General features: G+C 41.7%; 1 protein-coding gene across 1 annotated transcript in view; it reads left to right on the plus strand.

Annotated features, from left to right (window-relative positions):
* The first annotated feature begins 2,783 nt into the window (after window positions 1-2,783).
* The window catches only part of coro2aa (coronin 2Aa), a 41,809-nt gene continuing 24,751 nt past the window's right edge, over window positions 2,784-19,841 (plus strand). Inside the window, exon 1 of the mRNA XM_086295491.1 lies at window positions 2,784-3,158. Within this exon, the coding sequence (XP_086151617.1) occupies window positions 3,144-3,158 (15 nt within the window). The 5' untranslated portion in view covers window positions 2,784-3,143. The remainder of the gene's footprint in view (window positions 3,159-19,841) is intronic.

Below are 19,841 nucleotides of genomic sequence, written 5' to 3' on the forward strand. Positions count from 1 at the left end.
TATTTTGAAATGAAATGCTTTCTGAGTTTAGTTGCTTAGTTGAAATCCTGCCTGGCTTTGTGTGACTGGAGTAAAATTGATAATGAAAGCTTGGTGAAACTGCAAACTAAATTATAATAAAGCACACTATTAATAAACATAGTTGTGAAAAAAGTATCCACAATTATACAGTGCTGTGACTGAGTACACCCCATGACTCAGTTGAATTACTCACAGATATGTTTGCATGTACTGTTAGTGAATCAGGGAGTCGCTTCTTGTTTAATGCCATACATACAAAGCACCAAACTCTTAATGATACATAATGCTTTGTCATAACTGCATTTAATTAGGTTGAGGAAAATATTTTGGATTTCCAGTTACCTTGGAAACGTTAATAAACAAGCTTCACTTTAATGGCACACTCCTGTTGACATAAATCCACCATGACGCATGTTTATGATGACGTTTGTGGGAGAAGTTCACACTTGATGTTATTAAACTGTTGAAAACAGAATGGGACCTTAGCTACAGTCCCATGTTTTCACACAGCCCTGCTCAGTTAGCACACTATCAGCCAACAACCTTGGCTGATAGCCCTGCTCAGTTAGCACACTATCAGCCAACAACCTTGGCTGATAGTGACCCACACCTGTTTTCACACCTTTGAAAGCTGAGTTCAGTTTCACTAACCACACTCGGGCCTGATTACTGTCAGTCTTGCTGAATCAAGAAATCACTTAGATTAGGATTTTTCTGCCTTCAATACATTAAATCATAGTTTAGGAAGGAAGGAGGAAAATGCTTTTTCACAGCAATACACAAGGATTATTAAAATGTTAAAAGTCCTGCCTCTACAACAGTTGCTTGAAATATTAGAAATTGGTGCAAGCAGAGAAGTATTTGGAGAGTCACATGTCAGGGCTGATTTTCCTGAAACAAAGAACAACAAACTATAAAACAGGAAATTTAAAACTTGCTTGAAGCACATGCTGGTTAAAAGTAAGCCAATTAAGGCAGACGAAGCCATGACTGAGGTGCCATAGTGAAAGCAGCATGAATTACTCATGACTTTTATTTATTACTAGCTGACTGTTAATGACATGTATCAAAATTATTTTTTCTGTGTATTTAATATTTTACTTACCGATTATCTTTTTCTGTATAATATAATCATTTTAAAACATTAACATGTGTAAAGGTTATGATTGATACGGCTTCTGTAATAGCGCAGTTTCACCGCTGGGGGGCAATAAAAACCCTGAAATGAAAATGTGTGGCAGACCTGTTCACAACATGGCATCCATCCCTTTTTTCTTTCTTTCTGTTTCTTTAAATTTTCCATATAAGCAATTATAACTGATCTGGCTTTCAATTTCTCTCACCACTAGGCTTTAGAGATTGTTTAGCTTTTACCTTAACTTACATTAATCAACATCTGTGCAGTGTAACTGTTAGTAAGCAGAGTTTATATAATGTCCACATACACACACACTTAACATAAAGCATAAATGATCTATGCAAACACCGTGATATGGATCGTGCTTCACTGAGAGTAGAACAACACATCACCACACTGTGCTGACCACATTTCTGCAGCTGCTCTCGCTTCCAGACCCTGGGGCTAAACTGATGTGTGAGTTTTTATTGACAGCTCCTCTGTGTGATCCCTGCTGCCTGCCAGCTGTAGCACACAACACTGTACATGACACGCTCAGCACGGTTTGCCTACACAGAAACCAGGCGCTCTGCTTCAGGTGTGCATGTCAATGACTTTTACACACATCACATCAGCAAAATGATCTGTGTAAAATTACAAAATGTGACAGAAAACACACAAACCACACACACACACATACAAATAAAGGATCTATGCAAATACAGCGATACTCAGCAGCAGCCAAACACAAGAGTAAACAAGGGCCAAAGCATATTGTTTTGATTTGGTTGTCAAACAATAAGAAACATAATTAAAATAGTACTAAGCATAACGTAAACTTAAACTGATTTTACAGAAACCACATGTTTATTTTTATGCTCTCAAATATACTGAACTGAGCTTCATTCATATGATAACCTGGCTGCTAAAAGGTGACACTGATGGTGATGGACTCTTAAAATAAATGTGCATTATCGATATGCTTTTCTACTTTTTCTGATTAATCAAACTGTAAACTCCAGTTAGGGATGAACACACAGGGTGCTGTTGCAACCAAGAGCAGACAGATTATAAATCAGGGATGTTAAACTTATTTTGATCTTATGTGTGCTGGACCGGTTAAAAATGCAATAAAAAATTAAAATTATATAAATGTATATTAAAATTAATATAAGACAAAGAAGAGCAATTTCAACAGTACGCCTCAGTTTTCCTACATGATAAAGGAATGCTGTAGTAAGGTGTAAAACCTGTGAAACTACAGTAAAAGATAAAAATGTATGTCCTCCACATTTTCCAAAGCTGTGCAGTGGGCCGGATTAGAGTTTCCGAGGGGCCGACTCTGTTCCCCGGGCCCTATGTTTGACACCCCTGCTATAATTAAGATTTTATTTGATTTTACAGTGGGTGAATAGAGAGCAGCAGGTTAATGTAAATGGTTAATGCTTCCTCTGCTCTTGTGTGATTGATCGTGAAACTGCCATGTTGTGTGTGAATCTGTTAACATCGCTTGTTTGGCCTTCAGTCTACTCGGTGTTCATGATAATATTTATATATCTTTGCACTGATCGACCTGGATTTCCTCGCCCCTCCCAGCCTCCTCCCTCCTCTTCCTCCTCTCTCGTCGCGTCCTGTGCTCGCATCTCTCCCTGTGATCTCTCCTCATCCTCTTTTCTTTTTTTTTTTCATGGTGGCTGCAGTTTGAAGGGCAAAGAAAATGTTTTGACTGTGAGATTTTATTTATGTTATTGTTGTTGCTGTTGTCTTCTTCTTCTTTCTTTTTTTTTTTTAAATTCCGGGGGACTCTCAAGGTTGACGCGGGCGTCATGACTTTTAAGTGACCACTCTGCCACAGCAATCGGTGATGTAACACGACTGGTTCCTGCTTCCCGGCTAGTCCCCTCCACCACCAGCAAAGCCAGCACATCCAGCAGGAGCAGCTCCACCGCTCGAGCCTTCTTCCCTCGGGGGAAACACTACCACCTGCCGCCACATCTCGCCCCTTATGACCGTCTCAAAGGTGAGTTCCCTTCAGCTCCAACTTCTCGCTTTGTGTTGCTTACTTGCCATCACGCACTCGCTGCGTGTGCGGGTGGGACACTTTGGGGGGGTCTGAGCTGCAGCCGGAGTTGGAGCTGTGCCATGCGGCTCCACAGCCTGCTCCCAGGTTGGATTTCAGCGGACGACTTTGCGGCAGCCACGAGGTTTGTTTGCACGCGTTTCATCCACACACACACACCGCTCCAACGTCTTGCTTGGTATTTGACAATGTGACGCAGAAGTGTGCAGCGGTTTCTGTTACACCTGATCCCCCCCCCCGCACACACAGTATAGCACGACTGCATAGCTCTCTGCTGTTTCTCTGTTTGCATGGGTGGAAACCGAAAACCTGCACTGTCAACTTCACCATGTTTAAACGGAGTGAGTACAGTAGTTGATCTAATTGATTATACGTTAAGTGGACACTTTATTAGATACATCTTACTAGTCCTGGGTTGGATCTGCTTTTTGCCTTCTTCATGGCACAGGTGCTGGAAACATCTCTGAGAGATTTTGGTCCATACTGACAGGATGGCACATTAGATGTGCTCTGTTAGACTGAGGTTTGGACTGTGGGTGTCATTACAGTGAAGTCACCTGTGTTCAAGAAACCAGTCTGAGATGATTTGAACTTTGTGACATGGTGTGTTAACTACAGCAACCAGTGGAACATGTCATCATAAAAGGATGGACATGGTCATAATGCTTAGATAAGCCATTATCTGTGGCAAAGATGCTCAGTTGGATCTAAGGATGCCAAAGTGTGCTGAGAAAACATCCTTCACACCATTACATCACCAACATGAACCGTCAATACGAGGCAGGATGGATCCCTGCTTTCATGTTGTTTGCACCAAAACCTGACCCAGCCATTTCAGCGAGACTCGTCAGATCTGTTGTCCAATTCTGGCGAGCGTGTATGAACTGTAGCCTCAATGTGGTCTTCTGCTTCATGCTCTTCTGCGTACCTCGGCTGTAAAGCGTCACTGTTGCCTTTCTGTATGCTTGAGACAGTCTGATGATGGTGTATGAAAATCCCAGTATAGATCACCAGCTTGTCTGCCACATTCAGAGTCACTCAAATCCCCTTTCTTCCTCATTCTGATGCTCAGGTTTAACTTCAGCAGGTCGTCTTGAGCACATCTACGTGTGATTGGCTGATTAGATATGGGGGTTAATGAAAGCAGTTTAATGAATAAAATTGAAAGGAATTGAAAATAGAATTGAATCCATAATTAGGTTTGTTTTAAAAAGTATTTAGATTTTCACATCTAATGATCTCTAGTATTGGAAGTTTAGAAAATTTTAGCTGTGAAATCCACATTTGTCTTTTTTTTTTATTCCAGCTATCATTCCAGAGCACACACATGCTTAGCTGTCACGTATGACGGAGAAAAGCACACCGTCCTGAACATTCTCTCTTTTTAATCAAGATAGCTGTCAAATCAAGGCAACAGCTAAAAATGAGCACTTTCACCAAACAAGTACTGAAAAAGATTGATATTAAAATAAAATGCTTCTTCCTTTTCTTTTATATGAAACATAATCCAGTATTTAGGTTGTTGGACAAAGCAGCCTTTTTTAAAAAATCTTATTGTTTCTGGTTGTTTTAAAAATATTAGCTCAGCAGAAAACAGTTTATGCATATTTTTAAATAATTCTTTAAAATCGATAACTCAAGTTTTAGTTTACTTTTCATCTTAGCATTAAAGGAAAAAAGTAATCCCTACAGATGGCTAATTAGTTATCTGATTAATTTTCAAACAACCTTGTGAACACGTTAGCATTTTAAATAATACTTTTGTTTTGGAAAAGCACTTTAAAGTTGTTTCATTATTCAGGACCTGCGAGTCGCACGTTTGTATTTTTTCTTGGGAGCAAACACAAAATCCAAACAGTGTTACCCTGATAAAGCTGTAATCAAAATACTGCAGGTCCCATCAGCCAGTATATTGTGAATAGATTTGGTGTGCCCGTTCAGTGTAAACACCTCCCTGCTTCTAAGTGAAGCCTGTTATTTCTGCTCTGTGGGTGGCTGGACTCTTTCAGGCCACCAGTTCACCAGATTGTTTGGATCCATTGTGGGTTTTTTTTTTATTTTTATTCACTTCTGTCTGGACGGGTGTAAATAAACTTAAGACAAAGAAAAATAACAGCTTGAGAGCTGTGTTTAATGAACCGAGTCTAATGCTCACCACATGTGGAGCTGTGGGACAAATTTAGGACTTCAGTGCCAGTTGGCTCTTCAAGTGTGGCAGTGCACATCAGTTTCACTGAAGGCCGGTCCAGAGCGTGCGCCGTGATTGGACCAAACGAATATTTGTATAATTTTCAGATGTTTTTTATCAAATTCTTCCTTCTGTTTTATTTTTCCAGAAGTTGTGGTTAGTTGGTTCAGCGAAAGTCCCATTTCACTGCATTTATTGTCGCAGTTTGATATTGATATTCTCAATTTTCCTGTAGCATTAGATAAAAACAGAGGTTTGTATCCAAGGTGAATATTTGGGGGGGATGAGACTGCAGATTTTTGTAAACCTTATCCAGTCTGTTTGGGAGTCACTCCGAGTCACAGCGCAGTGTTTGGAGACAGGTTGCCTCCCACCAGGTGACCTGTTCAATTCCTGGCCCACATAATGAAGCGTTGGCTCTGTGGAACCAGTTGGTCGTCGCAGCTAATCACAAACTGTTGCTGAAAGTGGAAAAAAATCGATTTAATCAGTGGGCAGCCATTTTTTTCCCTTCCTCTCTTCCCAAGTCAAAACAAGGGATTTTTACTCTATTTTTATTCTACTGTGACAGAGCCGTACAGTGTTTTGGTTTGGTGCGCATGCAATGTTTTTAATCCTTTTCTACACTTTTATCACTAACACCTTCAAAATTAGCTCAAAGAACAGTTTACATTTATTAATGAGCCTCATCAATAATAAACCCAACTTAGGCCAGCCCAACTTACTGCTTCCAGCTATTGGTAGGAGTCTTTCCTGTGAGATTCATGCAGCTTTACAGGGTTAGCTACATGAGTATCCATTTGACAGATGAGCTGTTATAAAGTCACAACTGAATCATGCATTACACAGCAGCTTTCTTCAGGTTGAGTCACGAGTGACGCCATCAGGGTGTTTTTTTTTGGTGATCATTTCTATTAAAGCCCCTTTTGCAGCTTTTCGGGACTTGACTTTGAAATCTGCTTCTTTTTAAAAAAAAAAAAAAAAAAAAAAAAAGAAATTACAGATTAATAGGTTACAGGTATATTTGTGACTTCTCAAAGCAATAAAACAACAAACAAAATATATCAATGGGTATCCTAGCAACCTTGAAAACAGACTTTAAGGTTGCTGATATGGCTAGATAAAACATCGTCACCCATACACATACTTTCCACTTTTCAACAGGTTAGGAAATCATAAATGAACTAATAAAAAAGTTTGGTCATCAACCCCGGCGGCAACGCTGGGTTGGTGATCATTAAATTTATCAAGCTGAAACTGTCAACCCCACCTGTTAGCTTGAAAGTGGCAGCCCTGACTGTTAGGTGGAAACATTTAGCTCCCCCATGACTATGACATATTTTCACTCTGTACTGATTAAACTTAATAAGATCCAAGTTCAAGGCTCCTTTCGGGGCTGACCTCAGACACCAGTCTGGCCTTTCCGCCCATCTTAATGCTAAGCTAAGTAGCTCCTAAACACTTTCCAAGCATTTAACACTCAAAAAGAAGCTCCAAAAATGTCGAGCTGCTCTGTTTAAAGGTGTAAAATAATAGTGTTTAGTTTAAGAATTGACCTTTGGCTCCTTTTTTAAATATTTCCTAATGATATACTAACAGTTCGCTGCTCCCCCTCTTTGGGAATTTTATCAGAGCGCATGAGATAAACGGCGAGGTCAGTTACCGCTCTTCAGCTTGGCGGAGGCTTGATGCAAATTTTTCTCTGCGCCCCTGACAAAGAAAAGTCTGTAGCTAATGAACAGCGAACATGTTTTGGGGTTGCGCAGAGTTTAAGACTAATGCGTGTCAGCTTGAGGCACGACTTTTGGTGCCGTGCTGTGTGGAGAGGTGTCATACCAGCTCTTGAGTTGTCTAATTAGGCCTCATCCACCTAATGGCCAACCCGCTGCCAAAAAGAGCATTAGACTAATGAGTTTGCCACACGTCTGCACTTGTGTGAAACAAAAATCTCCCGACCACAAATGAACCCTCCCTGCTGTAGCCGGCTTTGAACTTGGTGAAAATTCTTGACAGTCTCATTTTTAACGAGGTGTTTGTGGGATTTGAAGGCACCACAGGCTCTTCTGTTTAAATCCACTGTAGAGAGAGTAAAAAATCTGCTGTGCACTTTCATGTTAGGGCCATAAAATGCTAACCTGGCATGTCATCACACAGACTGTTAAACACATACCTGAGATTCCCTTGCTTTGTCCAGCCTGTGACGTGTGCTGTTTGCTATGTAGGTCCTCGTTTCTTCAGAATCTCTGAGCAGAGCCTCTTTTGTTTTTTTGTTTTTTTTTTTTTTCCTGCTGTGGAACTACTTGGCTGTTTATCTTGTAGTATAACTTAATGTCACTCACATCCGGAGCAGTGATGAGGCGCTTGCTGCTGCTGCTGTTAGGAGTCAGTCTTTCCTTCTGTAACACCTGCAATGAACTGAAGGTGTGCTTTTGAGCAAACATGCCCTTGAATCAACCCGATGACCTGAGCGCTAGAAAATCTGTGCTGGATATATGCGGCTGTTAAGCTGCTGTTGTGCAATAAAGTGAAGACAAACCTGTTGTTGCGGGCCATTTAGTCCCCTGTATGACTGCAGCCAGAGCTTGGTTTGCATTTCCAGCAGTAACCTGTAACCTGTGGGAGGCCTCAGGGTGAGGCAAGGCATGTATCTCCCAGCTGGCTTGGAAAGACCTCAGTATCACACTGGAAAAGCTGGAAGAGGTGTAGAGGGGGGCCTGGGCGCCCTAGCAACCCAGACCCAGGCAAGCAGCAGAAGCTGGATAGATCGATAAGCAAATCTAGCAGCCAGTATGAGCTGTTTTTAAAAGAGAAAAAAAAATTATATAAAAATGTTGTGTTGTAACAGAGCTGGAAGAACAAACAGATTAATTAATCAGAAATGTGTTGCGAGAATCATGTAATTAATTTTTAGTAGTGTTAAATTCACTGATCTCTGATTTTCATCGATGACCTGTTTTAAAAAAGCTTAAAATTGTACCAATTGAGGGTAAAATGTTTTGCTTATGTAACATGTTTATTTTTGATCTAAATTTGGGCATTTGGAGTCCACCGGGACTCAGCTTTTTGGAGCCAGCCTCCAGGGGCCCGTGGAGCAGCTGCAGTTCTTCAGTGGCTGGACGTTGCTCTTTGGGGATTCAGTGATTTTAAGCATTTAAAAGTAATAAATCTGCAAAAACAACTTCAACAATGGTCACTGTAGTCATTAAATGTTCAGGATTGTAGCTGTGCATGGTTTTGTCTTTGCAGCATTGTGTGTGTGTGTGTGTGTGTGTGTGTGTGTGTGTGTGTGTGTGTGTGCCAATCATGCATTTTTACTTTCTTTGTTGAGGGTTACATCCCTGATTTATTGAGAGGAAAACCCTGAAACTGAAGCAGCTCATGTCACATGTCCTCTGTTGCCATTACAGACCCGACTTTGTGCCCTGAGGTGATGTTGGAGAACCCTGTGTCCTCAATAAATGGTGCCTCATACATGACTGTACCTCCAGAACAAAGCCCCCCGTGGCCTTAAGACTCTTACTCTCTGCCCCCGCCACACCTCCTGTGGTTCAGTTTTCACTAAAACTAATGAAGGCCTGCTTCACTGCCCGGCAGGGGCAGGGTCAGAGTGATTTCACGGTACTTGTGGCCTCTTTCAGTTAATCCTGCTGTTCTCACACTGTCAATAAAACATCTGGTATGCACTTATTCTGTCTTTGCCAGGATTTTCTAACAGGTGGAAATCTTTTGAGTGTTCTTTCTTCGGAGATTGTGTGCCCTCAAAAACTCAGAGTAACACAAATTTCTGGTGATTTATTTTTCTTAAGTGCACCTAAGCAATAGTTTTCTAAAGTTCTTCATTGGGCATTGGCTGCTTTTTCACTCATGTTCAGTTCAGTCCTTGTATCTCACCATTTTCAGAGGAAGTCTTTATTAGCTTTTTTCAGTCGCTTAATTCTGATCTGTGACTCATTCAAACATAGAAAGTACATAACTCCACAGGTGAACCAGTGTTGTGTCTACACATACCAGACAACATGGCAAAAAACAATTTAAAATTGCATCTTTATGCACTTTGTTACCAGCAGCCTGTCAGAGAATTCACTCCCATTTCTTTAGTTGAATCCATGAAAATAGATGTCACAGTCTGGCCGACCCAAAGTAGTATTTTTGCACTAAGGTGATTCCCGAAGAGGTATTAGCCAAAAACCTGTCACTCTCTGTAACAGTGTGCAGTGTGTCCTTAGAAAAAATTGAGGAAACTGGACAAATGGAAGACAAAAAAGGAAGGGGCAGGCCTAAGAATCCATCGATAGCAGATTAACAGTATCTGAAAGACATGTCTTTAAGAAATAGGGGGGAAAAAATCCAGCAACGACCGAACACAGGACCTGAGATAAGCACGTTAATCCTTATTTTAACGCTCTTCTCTCTTGGTGTCTTTTTTTTGAGAAGTGTGAGCAGAAGCCAGATTTTTGAGTTGTTATGTTGATTCATCACCGGGGAGTTGTCGTCTGGTATTCGTGGATCATCATTTGATGCTTCAGCCTGGCGGTCAAACTGAATAAAATCTGCAGAGTATTGGGCTTTAGTAAACAATCTGCTGGTGGATATTGGGGAAGATTACTGTACTTGTCCTGACAATGGTTTAAAAATCCCGAAAATGCTCTTATATAAATCGAGAGGGTGCATGTGACCACAGAAGCTCTCTGTCTTTGTCCCAAAGACTACAAACTTCCCTTAAACAAGCTGTCGTCTGCTGTTTGTCACTGCAGGGCATTTACAGTGCCAGGCATAATGACTCCTCCAACAATGGCTTCGAAAGTCTTGTTTGTCTTTCCACCCTGACCTTTTTCTTTTACTGTTACGTCACTGACACTCAGATCAGTCGTGGCAGGTTGCCGTGCACGTTTCTGACATGACAGCTGTTTGGGGATTATCCGGCACCACGTGGGTCAAACAGAGAGGGGATTATTTTAGAAAATATAGACGGAGTCAGTAAATGTGTGCACAGTACAAGTAAAATACTGCAGGCCAAGCTTCAGAGTGAACAGCTGGTTAGCACCTGAAGGGTTTATATGCGGTTTCTTTGGTAGTTGTTCTATTGAGGCGTCTGATGACATCATGCGCACATTGCTTGAGAATTGTTTGCCATGTTGGCTGTGACACAGCCACTGGTTGGCAGGAAAAAACATGAATCTCCTGACCAGTTGGCAGTGGTTCCTGAAGGTTACTGGCTCTTGCTGGATGAGGTTGCACCAAAAACTTCCTTGTGTTGCTTTGGTTGCTATCAGATTGCCACAGTTGTCTGTAGTTTTTTTTTCCCCCTCAGCCGTAAAAGGCTGATAGGGTGTCGCTGTCACCCCGCTGGACAGGTGGCCAGCTGTCCAAGTTTGTGAATGCAATAACTCAGGAATGAGGCAACATAGGATTTTCAAGATCATCCCATTGAAGCATTTACTGAAACTCTGTATAATATCAGTAAGTTTTGATTAAAGGTCACGTTTGTTTAGTTTGGTGCTTTTTTTTTTTTTTTCATTTTTAAGAATTCCCATATAAAGATCAGAAGCTTCTGGTCGGACTTATAAAAACCCCGCTGCTTCAGGCAGCGTGCGCTCCGGTTGTTTTTGAAGTTGGCAGCTCTTAGTCATGAAGCAGATGGGTCAGCAGAGTCTTATTTATTATTCATGATAACGAGTGGTTGGCCACACACACACCTGTGTGCGTGTGCGTGTGCGTGTGTGTGTGTGTGTGTGTGTGTGTGTGTGTTTGTTTCAGCCTGTTGGTTCATGAGATTTAAAGTTGCACATCATGAAAATTACTGTTAGAACAGTTGCAGACTTGGTCTCTGATGCCATGTTTGCTTATTAAACCCGACAACTGCTTTCCACAGTTAAGTTTACAGGGTGATTAGAATAAGTGGCTCTGTGTACTCAAAAATATACCGTATTTTCACGACCATAAGACGCACTGTGCTAAAAGGCGCAGTCTCAGTTATGTGTGCCATTACTGTATTTAACACACACATAAGGCGCACTGGATCATAGGGCGCATACAAGTACCGTATGCGTATTTAAAAATAAAGCAGGAGCAAAACAAAGTTTGGTACTCACATTTTTATCATCAATCAAACCCATCGAAGTCCTCATCCTCTGTGTCTGAATTGAACAGCTGCGCTAAATCTCCATCAAACATGCCAAGTTCACTTTCTTCACTGTCAGAGTCACTTTCCGTGCCGTGCGGCTCCTCGGAAATGATGCCGGCTTTCGCGAAAGCTCGAACAACAGTGCCAGCAGACATGTTAGCCCAAGCATCTACAATCCATTGGCAAATTGTGGCGTAACTCGCCCGGCGCTGGTTTCCACTCTTGGTTAAACTGTGGTCTCCATCGGTCATCCATCGCTGGATGTGTTTGTCGCCGATGTGTTTGCTGCAGTAGGAGCGGAAGATGGCCAGCTTTTCCTTATAATCCACTGGAAGTTGCTGCGCTACCGTAGTCTTGGTCCGGATGGAAAAATGGCACAGTTTCATAAAAAGTGAAAGTGAAACTGCTTTTAGCCGAATGGTGACCGTCGAAACGCTTCTCCCGCTCGTTCTTTGCTCGATGATCGCCTTATGTCCGCGGAAACTCAGCTGCGTCTTCTTGACCTGCCGGAGCTTGTTTTCCAGCTTCCTCCACTTGCGAACCATCGATTCATTAATCTTAAATTCTCTCGCCGCTGCTCGATTTCCATGTTCCTCCGCGTAGCTGATGGCCTTCAGTTTAAACTGTGCTTCGTAAGCGTGTCTCTTTGCCATTTTCAGGGTTGTTAAAACAACGATGTCCTGCATAACGCACATACCTGTTCTTTTATACAGGTATGTGCAATAAAGTCAACGCACACACTTCACCCTTTAGCGTTCTCATGGTGTTCTCTACTACGTCCTCCTTACAACACACAGGGCGCACTGCGCTATAGGGCGCGCCGCACTTTTTGAAGAAAATCTAAGACTTTTAAGTGCGCCTTATGGTCGTGAAAATACGGTATATTGTGTGTATGAATACATACTGTTATTTATACTTGCAGCGAGGCACGAGACTGACATTTTTGTGTGCAGACAAAAATATTTCAGCAACTGCTGGATGACTTTCTGTGTTAATGGATAAACAAACTGGCCGTGCATTTGTTGCCTGATTTACATGTGGTTTGGCAGTGAAAAGTCTGCTAACACATGGATTGCCATAAAACTTGGCACAGGCATTTAAATTCTGATCGCTTTTGTCTTTTCTTAAAGGTCTCATGTTACAGCCAGATCATTTATTCTACCGTGCCTGAATAAACCATGTTTTAGCCTGGTTCTGTCTGCACTGAGCCAGCACTCTTTGCCAACTGGGAGCAGTACTTTTCTCTTTATGATGTCTCAGGGCAGGGTTTGGCATCTGTTCCTATCAAAAGAGCCAAGATTGATCAGTTTTTGCCAAAGACATTTGTATTTGGGGGAAAACCATTTTTTTTTTTTTTTTTTATCCTTATGATGAAGATGACACAGCCTGTAAGGTATGAACTGGCCTCTCCAATTTGGGTAAAAATAATTGTCTTTTTACATGTGAACACGCTGCAGTGCGTTTTATTTAAGATTCGCTAGGAGACAGACTCTTCTGTCTAGAAAGAACACGGCAGCTTAGGTTTATAAAACAGCATCTGAACAAACCACAAGATTTCTGGATTAATGTACTTTGGACAGATGAGACAAAAGTGGAGATGTTGCACAGTGGCATGTTTGGGGAAAACAACCAAACCCCCCCCCCCCCCCCCCCCCCCCCCCCTCGACGTAATCATAAATGCCTCGTACCAAACATCAAGCACGGTGGTGGAGGGGTGATGATTTGGGGTTGTTTTCCAGCCACAGGACCTCAGTACCTTGCAGTCCCTGAGTGGACCATGAACCTCTCTGTATACCGAAGTGTTATAGAGTCACGTGTGAAGCCAGTTCTTGCTGTTAAAGGTTAAATCATTGGGTATACTTAATTTATCACCAAACTGCAGAGAGTCCTGTGAACATTTTTTTCCACATGACTGTATAAACTCTAAGTTAATTGTGTGAAGTGGCCTACTTTAGTTTATGGCCTGCAGAGGTATATCCGATCTGTTGCCAGTTTACTTCATTAGCGCTAGTATGACTATGTTAGCCTGCTAATATAATGACTTAGTGAGCATGTTATAGTTGAGTTAAGCATTAGCTTTTAGCTGAAGACTACTCACAAAACCATGTATAAGTGCATTTCTTTAGCTAATGTTTGGTTTGAGGCTTCACAGACAATTTGAGTCTAGCATGTCATGTTGCATGCCACAGTGCATTAATGCAGTTAGCTAATGGGCGTGATGTGATTTGCTGTGGCCTCGTTTTGCTCGACAGCAGGATGTACACTGTGGCTGTACGCTGTCTGTGTATTGTTTATACAGAGAGGGTGAGCCTATATAATAGCAAGCCAATCCCCTGGAGTCTCAGAAAGTGAAGCTCACCTTGACTACAGTTACTATGGATAAAGTGGATGGATGGCCTCTAGCTGCTGCTAAGCTCCTCAACACTGTATTAATCTACATGATGAGGATCCTTGTAACTTCCTTGGTGTGCTCTAATCAGACCAGCTCATTGCCTTTGTTGAATAATGAATCATGCTTTAGCCATCTTGTCATTTAATATTCCTTATGTGTATAAAATAAATTATTAATTCTCATAAAAAGGTCCTCTTAGACTAATTTTAGAACATCCAACCTAATTTGGTGCACATTTTTTCCCACTTTTCTCCCTTTGATGTAGAATATTTTTAACTCTGTCAGGAGTTTTCACTGCAAACATCACCAGCTGGCTGCAAAACAGCTTTACTTAGTTATAATTGATATAAGATAAAAAGACACTCCCTCAAGGATACACACACACACTTGTCTCTATTCTGTGATGTGACACGATGTGTGCTTATAACCAGCCATATAATGTGATTAATATTTTAATAGGCCTGCAGTTTCTCAATGAAACGGCTCCTCGCACAGCTGAGATCTAGGTCACTTGGCGACGTTTTATGTACTTTATTTTATTTATTGTAAACAGACGTGGAAACGCTTAATGTGTCCCATCTGAAAATAAGAGGTAAAAGGCATCGATGTATTCATATAAATATAACCATTTACAGCAAATAGTGCTGTTTCTGTCCTGAAAAAAGCCAAAAACACTTCATCCCTGCAGTTTGCTTAAGAAACGGCTACCAGACCACAAATTAAGTCAGTATGATTCTGGATTTTAAACTCTTGTGGTGATTTGTGTTCTATATTATTTTTATGTCTGTAAAAGGTTTGCAAAGACAAGTAACTTAAGTAGTAACTTAGTATCTGTGCTATTATGTAAAGCATGTGCATCATGTCTGCTGTGCAGCTAATGTGGCACACCCTTAAAGTAAAGCCACTACTCACTCCTCACTTCACTTTCATTATTAAGTAGACATGAGCAACAGGGACCATGTATATAGAAAAAATGGCTTGTTCGCCATGACGTCACCCATTGGGGTGGGACAAAGCTGCCAACTATTAGAGGGCAGAGGCTTTACTCACGAAAAGCAACCATATGTAACCAATGCCTCATTTTTCTGCACAAACTGACCAATCAGAGCAGACGGAGGAAGGGTCACAGTAAAATGTCTCAGGCACAGGACAGCTGCTTAGTGTAGGCACAGACTGGGCCAATACTAACACTCACTCTCGTTTTAGGAGAGTTATAATACCCAATAACTAAATGTGATGGAGCTAAAGCTTATTATTAGTCACTACAATACAACAGGTCGACTCTTTAGGTAACTATTGACAATGGGAGTGGTGACTGAACCAGGCTGGGGTTTGAGACACAGAGATGACTTGAACACTTAGATAGTATCAGATTACACGGATGTTTTCAGGAGCCTTCCTAAGAAATTACAGATGCCTTTCTGGGAAATCAACAGATGGAAAGAAGTTCAACTGTAACTGCTCTGACTGCCTGTCTGTGACGTGATCGTCATGCGTTGCATGCAGTATGACCATTTCCAGCTAAATCTCTTAATGAAAGTTAAGGGAAAAAAAGCGATTTTCTTTCCTGGTTGTCAAATCCAGAATCTCGCTTTATATACCGTTTCTATGATCCTCACAGTTGGCTTACATGTGCGACAACTGAGAGAGGTGCCTGTAGATGAATCGGGATGAATAACGGATTTCAACATGCTTCGTGATCTATAAAATGAGTAACAGTACATGGTTTGAATGCTTTTCCAACAACTTCGTGGTCCATTGGTTTTTACAAACCCTGCTTCGTGCCAAAGTTGATGTAAGCAGGTAGTGTAGCTGTGATATCACTGAATGGGAATTGTTTCAAACAGATGTGTTAATGGAGATTTTGGAGTGAATCAGACGTGAAAGAATGAGGCGTTCTGCACAGGCATGCAAACAAATTATTCACGTTAGATTTCGGCCAACTGGAGGTGAGATCACTATCACACAATGTTCTTAAAGCAGCCATCTGATGGTATGGGATTAAAGGTGTTACTCAAACTACAGAGAGCAAGTTTCCAGCTGGTGATTAAATACCTGAATCACTTAATATACACAAGTCTTATGCAAGGGTATATCTGTCATTTCTTTAGATTCTGCTAAGGTAACAGGAAATCAGTGCAGTGATTTATTGAAACATACAATGAAATTCTTCAACACAGCCTGAACTCTCTTTGGCAGATTTCTTGTCATTTCTTTAAATGGTCTTCAGGAATAGTTCATCAGGTTTCTTGAAGAACATTCAAAGCTCTTCTTCTTCTTCTGTTCTCTGTCAAGATGATCCTACACTGCTTCAATGATGTAGGATCCAATGACGGATCCTACATCATTCAATGATGTAGGTCCAGGCTCTGGGGAGGCCAATCCATGACTGTTAGTGCATCATTGTGTGTTTTTTCTATCTCTTCATGCTTTTACCGCACTGTTTGGGATCATTGCCGTGCTGAAAAATGAAACAGTCGCCAGTCAGCTGCTTTCTATACGATATTGCATGACAGTACTTTACAAATTTCTTCAGTAATCGTCACTCCATCAGACCTGTTGCAACTGATTTCACTGTAGTTCCTGTGTTAATTATCGTACCTCAGCCTTTTCTCCGTGTCTCCCATCCTTAAGAATGACGTCTTGACAGCCACACTTCCACTGAAACCATTTCTTTTTTTCTTTTTTGTTTTTTTTGCCTGTCCCGTTTGGATCTTTAGCCATCAGAATTGTTGTCTGAAGGCCAAAAAAGATGCCAAGCGGATTTACTTTACCAAGTGGATCATCATGGCCTTGCCATATTGGTCCATTTGATTGACCTTTTTTATAATTATGTATTTATTTTATTTTATTTCCACTTGTTACAGACGGGACTGACATGACTGGGGGATAGGACAGGGAGAAAGAAAGAAAGACAAAATATAACAAACAAACAAAAAAAAAAGAAAATCCAGAGGACCCAGAGTACGAGGACCCAAGGAGGACCACCAGGGGGGCAACCTTGCCAGAGAAGAGCTAAGCAGCCACGGAGCAGAGGCCAGAGGGGGGTTGCAGTGACGTGCCCGCGGGCTCTACCGGCAGCCAGCTGTGCCAGAGGGGACCGACCCTCAGGGCCAGAGGCCTGAGGGCGCCACACCTCCCAGAAGGGGCCCAGCCAGGCCACAGGCACCAGGCCCCGCCAAGCGGCCACCAGGAGTGAGCCGGTACATACATGAGCGCCCAGACACCAAGAACCACCAACGCACCAACGTCTGAGGGCATCAGCCACCGGCAGGGAGTGTGGTGAGGGCAGATAGGCCTCCATATCTTGGAGAGCCTGAGATGTTGAAACCATTTCTAACGAGGCTTCAGCAAACAATAAATCAGCTGATGGGCAACATGCACCTCTCAGGTCTTGTGTCAGTGTGTCAAACGTTTGCTTGATTTTTCTTACGGACATGCTTTCAGATGCTGTTCGTCTCCAGAGGCCTGGTAATGAACTAATCATTTGATTCAGGTGTGTTGACCCAGGGCGATATCTAAAACCTGCAAGACACCGGCACTCGAGGCCTGGAGTTGCCTACCCCTGCTCTAGAAAGACAGATTTGCTTCTTGATTGAGCGGCTGGAAATAGACTCAAAAATTTGGACATGTTTCCCAGGTTTAGACTCGTGCTGACAATTCATACCCCCATGATTTTCATCAGCATAGTTAGTCACACCTTAGTTTGTTGAGACAGGAACAGATTCTGATCTTAAACTTGATACTCGTGCTGCGTCTTGTGCGTTTTTAAAAACTGGATTGTTGACGACGGATTTAAAACCTGATGTCATACCTGACTATTCAGCAAACTTCAAAACTAAAAAAAACTCTTAAAATAACAACATTTTTGCTATTTCCCCCAAAAAAGGGGAATTACTGAAACTCTAAATAGTTTCTGTTGCACAAACACCTGAATGCTTGACTCGTTACATGTACTGACACTGAACCAGACAGCTAGAAAGGTATTTTCGTTATCTTCTCATCGCCTGAATCATACCAGTGTGCCCCTGATTGTTGGGAATCAGATATATTTAACTTCACTTGCTGGTCGTACGCTTGCCTCGTTATGATTTCACTCTTTCAGCGTTTTCACTGCACGGACCATGTGGCTACTTTATTCAATCAGTATTTTATTTTTATCCAGGCAGGTGTGGCTTCTCATTTGCAAAGTGAAGCAGAAAAACCAGAGCACAAGGTGACATGCAAATCTACGAGGATCAGGGGAAAATAAGGAAAGGAAGACTTTGCTTTTCTCTGATGCGGTGCTGAGTCCTCACCAATACATTGGTGACATCCAAAATGACCAGCCTCTCATTTATTTGTTTTCAGGTGGACCCGTGTAAATGAATCTGTCTGCAATGTAGGCTTCTGTGTACACTGGGCTTCAATAGCTCCAATACAATTGAATTACTGACTGCACCTGTATTTGAGCTGGAATGCAGTGTTTGCTCAGTTGGCATACAATTTCTGTATTTAAAAAAAAAAAGCAACCCCAAACATACTCTAGGAGTGAAGACACTGAGGCGAAACACAGGACTGGCACTGAAACCAGATGTTTTACAGCCAAAACACAGTCAGACAGCTAATCAGCAATGACAAAGTAAAGAAGGGAAGGTCACTGTGTGTCTGCGGTGTCAAAGGGTCTGGCCTATTTTCTCACAGCAGCTAGTTATTAACCTGCCACTGTGTGAGTTGAGATTAGAGGGAAAGCTTCTGGTTTAAGCTCTTTGGAAGGAGCCACAAGCTTTTAGGACTCTTGCCCTGTGCTTATTGATAATTGCCACACACACACACAGAGTCAAAATGACAAGCTTTAATCATAGCCAAGAGCTTAATGAAAGGAAATACAGAAGGTAACAACAAATGGATCCAGGGCTTCCAGTATGTGTTGTAAATCACAGTTGTCTGTAGTGATAAGGAGGTGACAGGGTACACGGTGATACTGGCAAATCTCTCGAGCTCTGTCTGTCTGGTTGATATCCTTGACACACCTTTTGGCAAAGTGAAACTGGCTTGAAAAGTTTTAGACATATCTTCCAGTCGCCCAGTAATTAGTAGACTTGTTATTAAATTTTTTCACTATTTGTGTAATAATTCTGTTCTTCCGCTGTAGGTTTTAGTTTTTAAGAGGTCAATGTGAGAATCACTGCTAATGTTAGGGTTAGTTTTCCCGCTTTCTCTCTGTGATCAAACAGCAGCCCCTGATGAGCCAGCAGCTTCTCATGCTTTCACCAGTTTGTGTTCTGAGTCTTATCTCAGAGACACTGTGACCGTTGGACTTTGTTGTGTATTTGGGGGACATGTGTTTGCAGCGTTTTAGAGCTTTATCAGTAGTGTCGCGGCATGTGTGTGTCCAACAAGTGCATACTTCTCTTCTCTCTTCTATGTTACAGATGAAGTTAAGTACAAGGTATCTTCTGCTATGAAGATAAATGGTTTAGGTGCAAAACGTTTGATTGGCTTGTGAAATATATTGCCATGACTTAAACTTTGTCTGAAATGGTTCAAAAATTACCTCCACCTTTAACCTACATTAATCTGATGCTTACACATGCCAGTCATTACATTAGGAACGTAATGACTCTCCAGTCAGCTCAATCTCTAGGTAATAACTTTTGATCACAAGGTGATTGCACGAGTCACCTGGTGGAAGGCAACTTCAAACAAACTCGGTCCAACTTGACTAATTCAGTCTTGCTTCAATCAGTTCACGCTTAAAGATTGTTAAAGATTTGCAAATAATAATTGACATCTAATTTATAAATGCGGACAGACTGTTGCAATCAGTGCGAGTTGGTGTGCGCTGATGGGTTACTTTGCAAAATCAAAAGGTTATTGCACATGGTCATAATAATTTTGATCATTTCAGTCTCTCACCACTGTTTTCCATGGCTTGAC

This window comes from Aulonocara sp. 'chitande type north' Nkhata Bay, linkage group LG6, assembly GCF_057382095.1.
Source record: "Aulonocara sp. 'chitande type north' Nkhata Bay isolate Kocher_YH1m ecotype deep benthic linkage group LG6, A_spYH_male_GT1.1, whole genome shotgun sequence".
Taxonomy (NCBI): domain Eukaryota; kingdom Metazoa; phylum Chordata; class Actinopteri; order Cichliformes; family Cichlidae; genus Aulonocara; species Aulonocara sp. 'chitande type north' Nkhata Bay.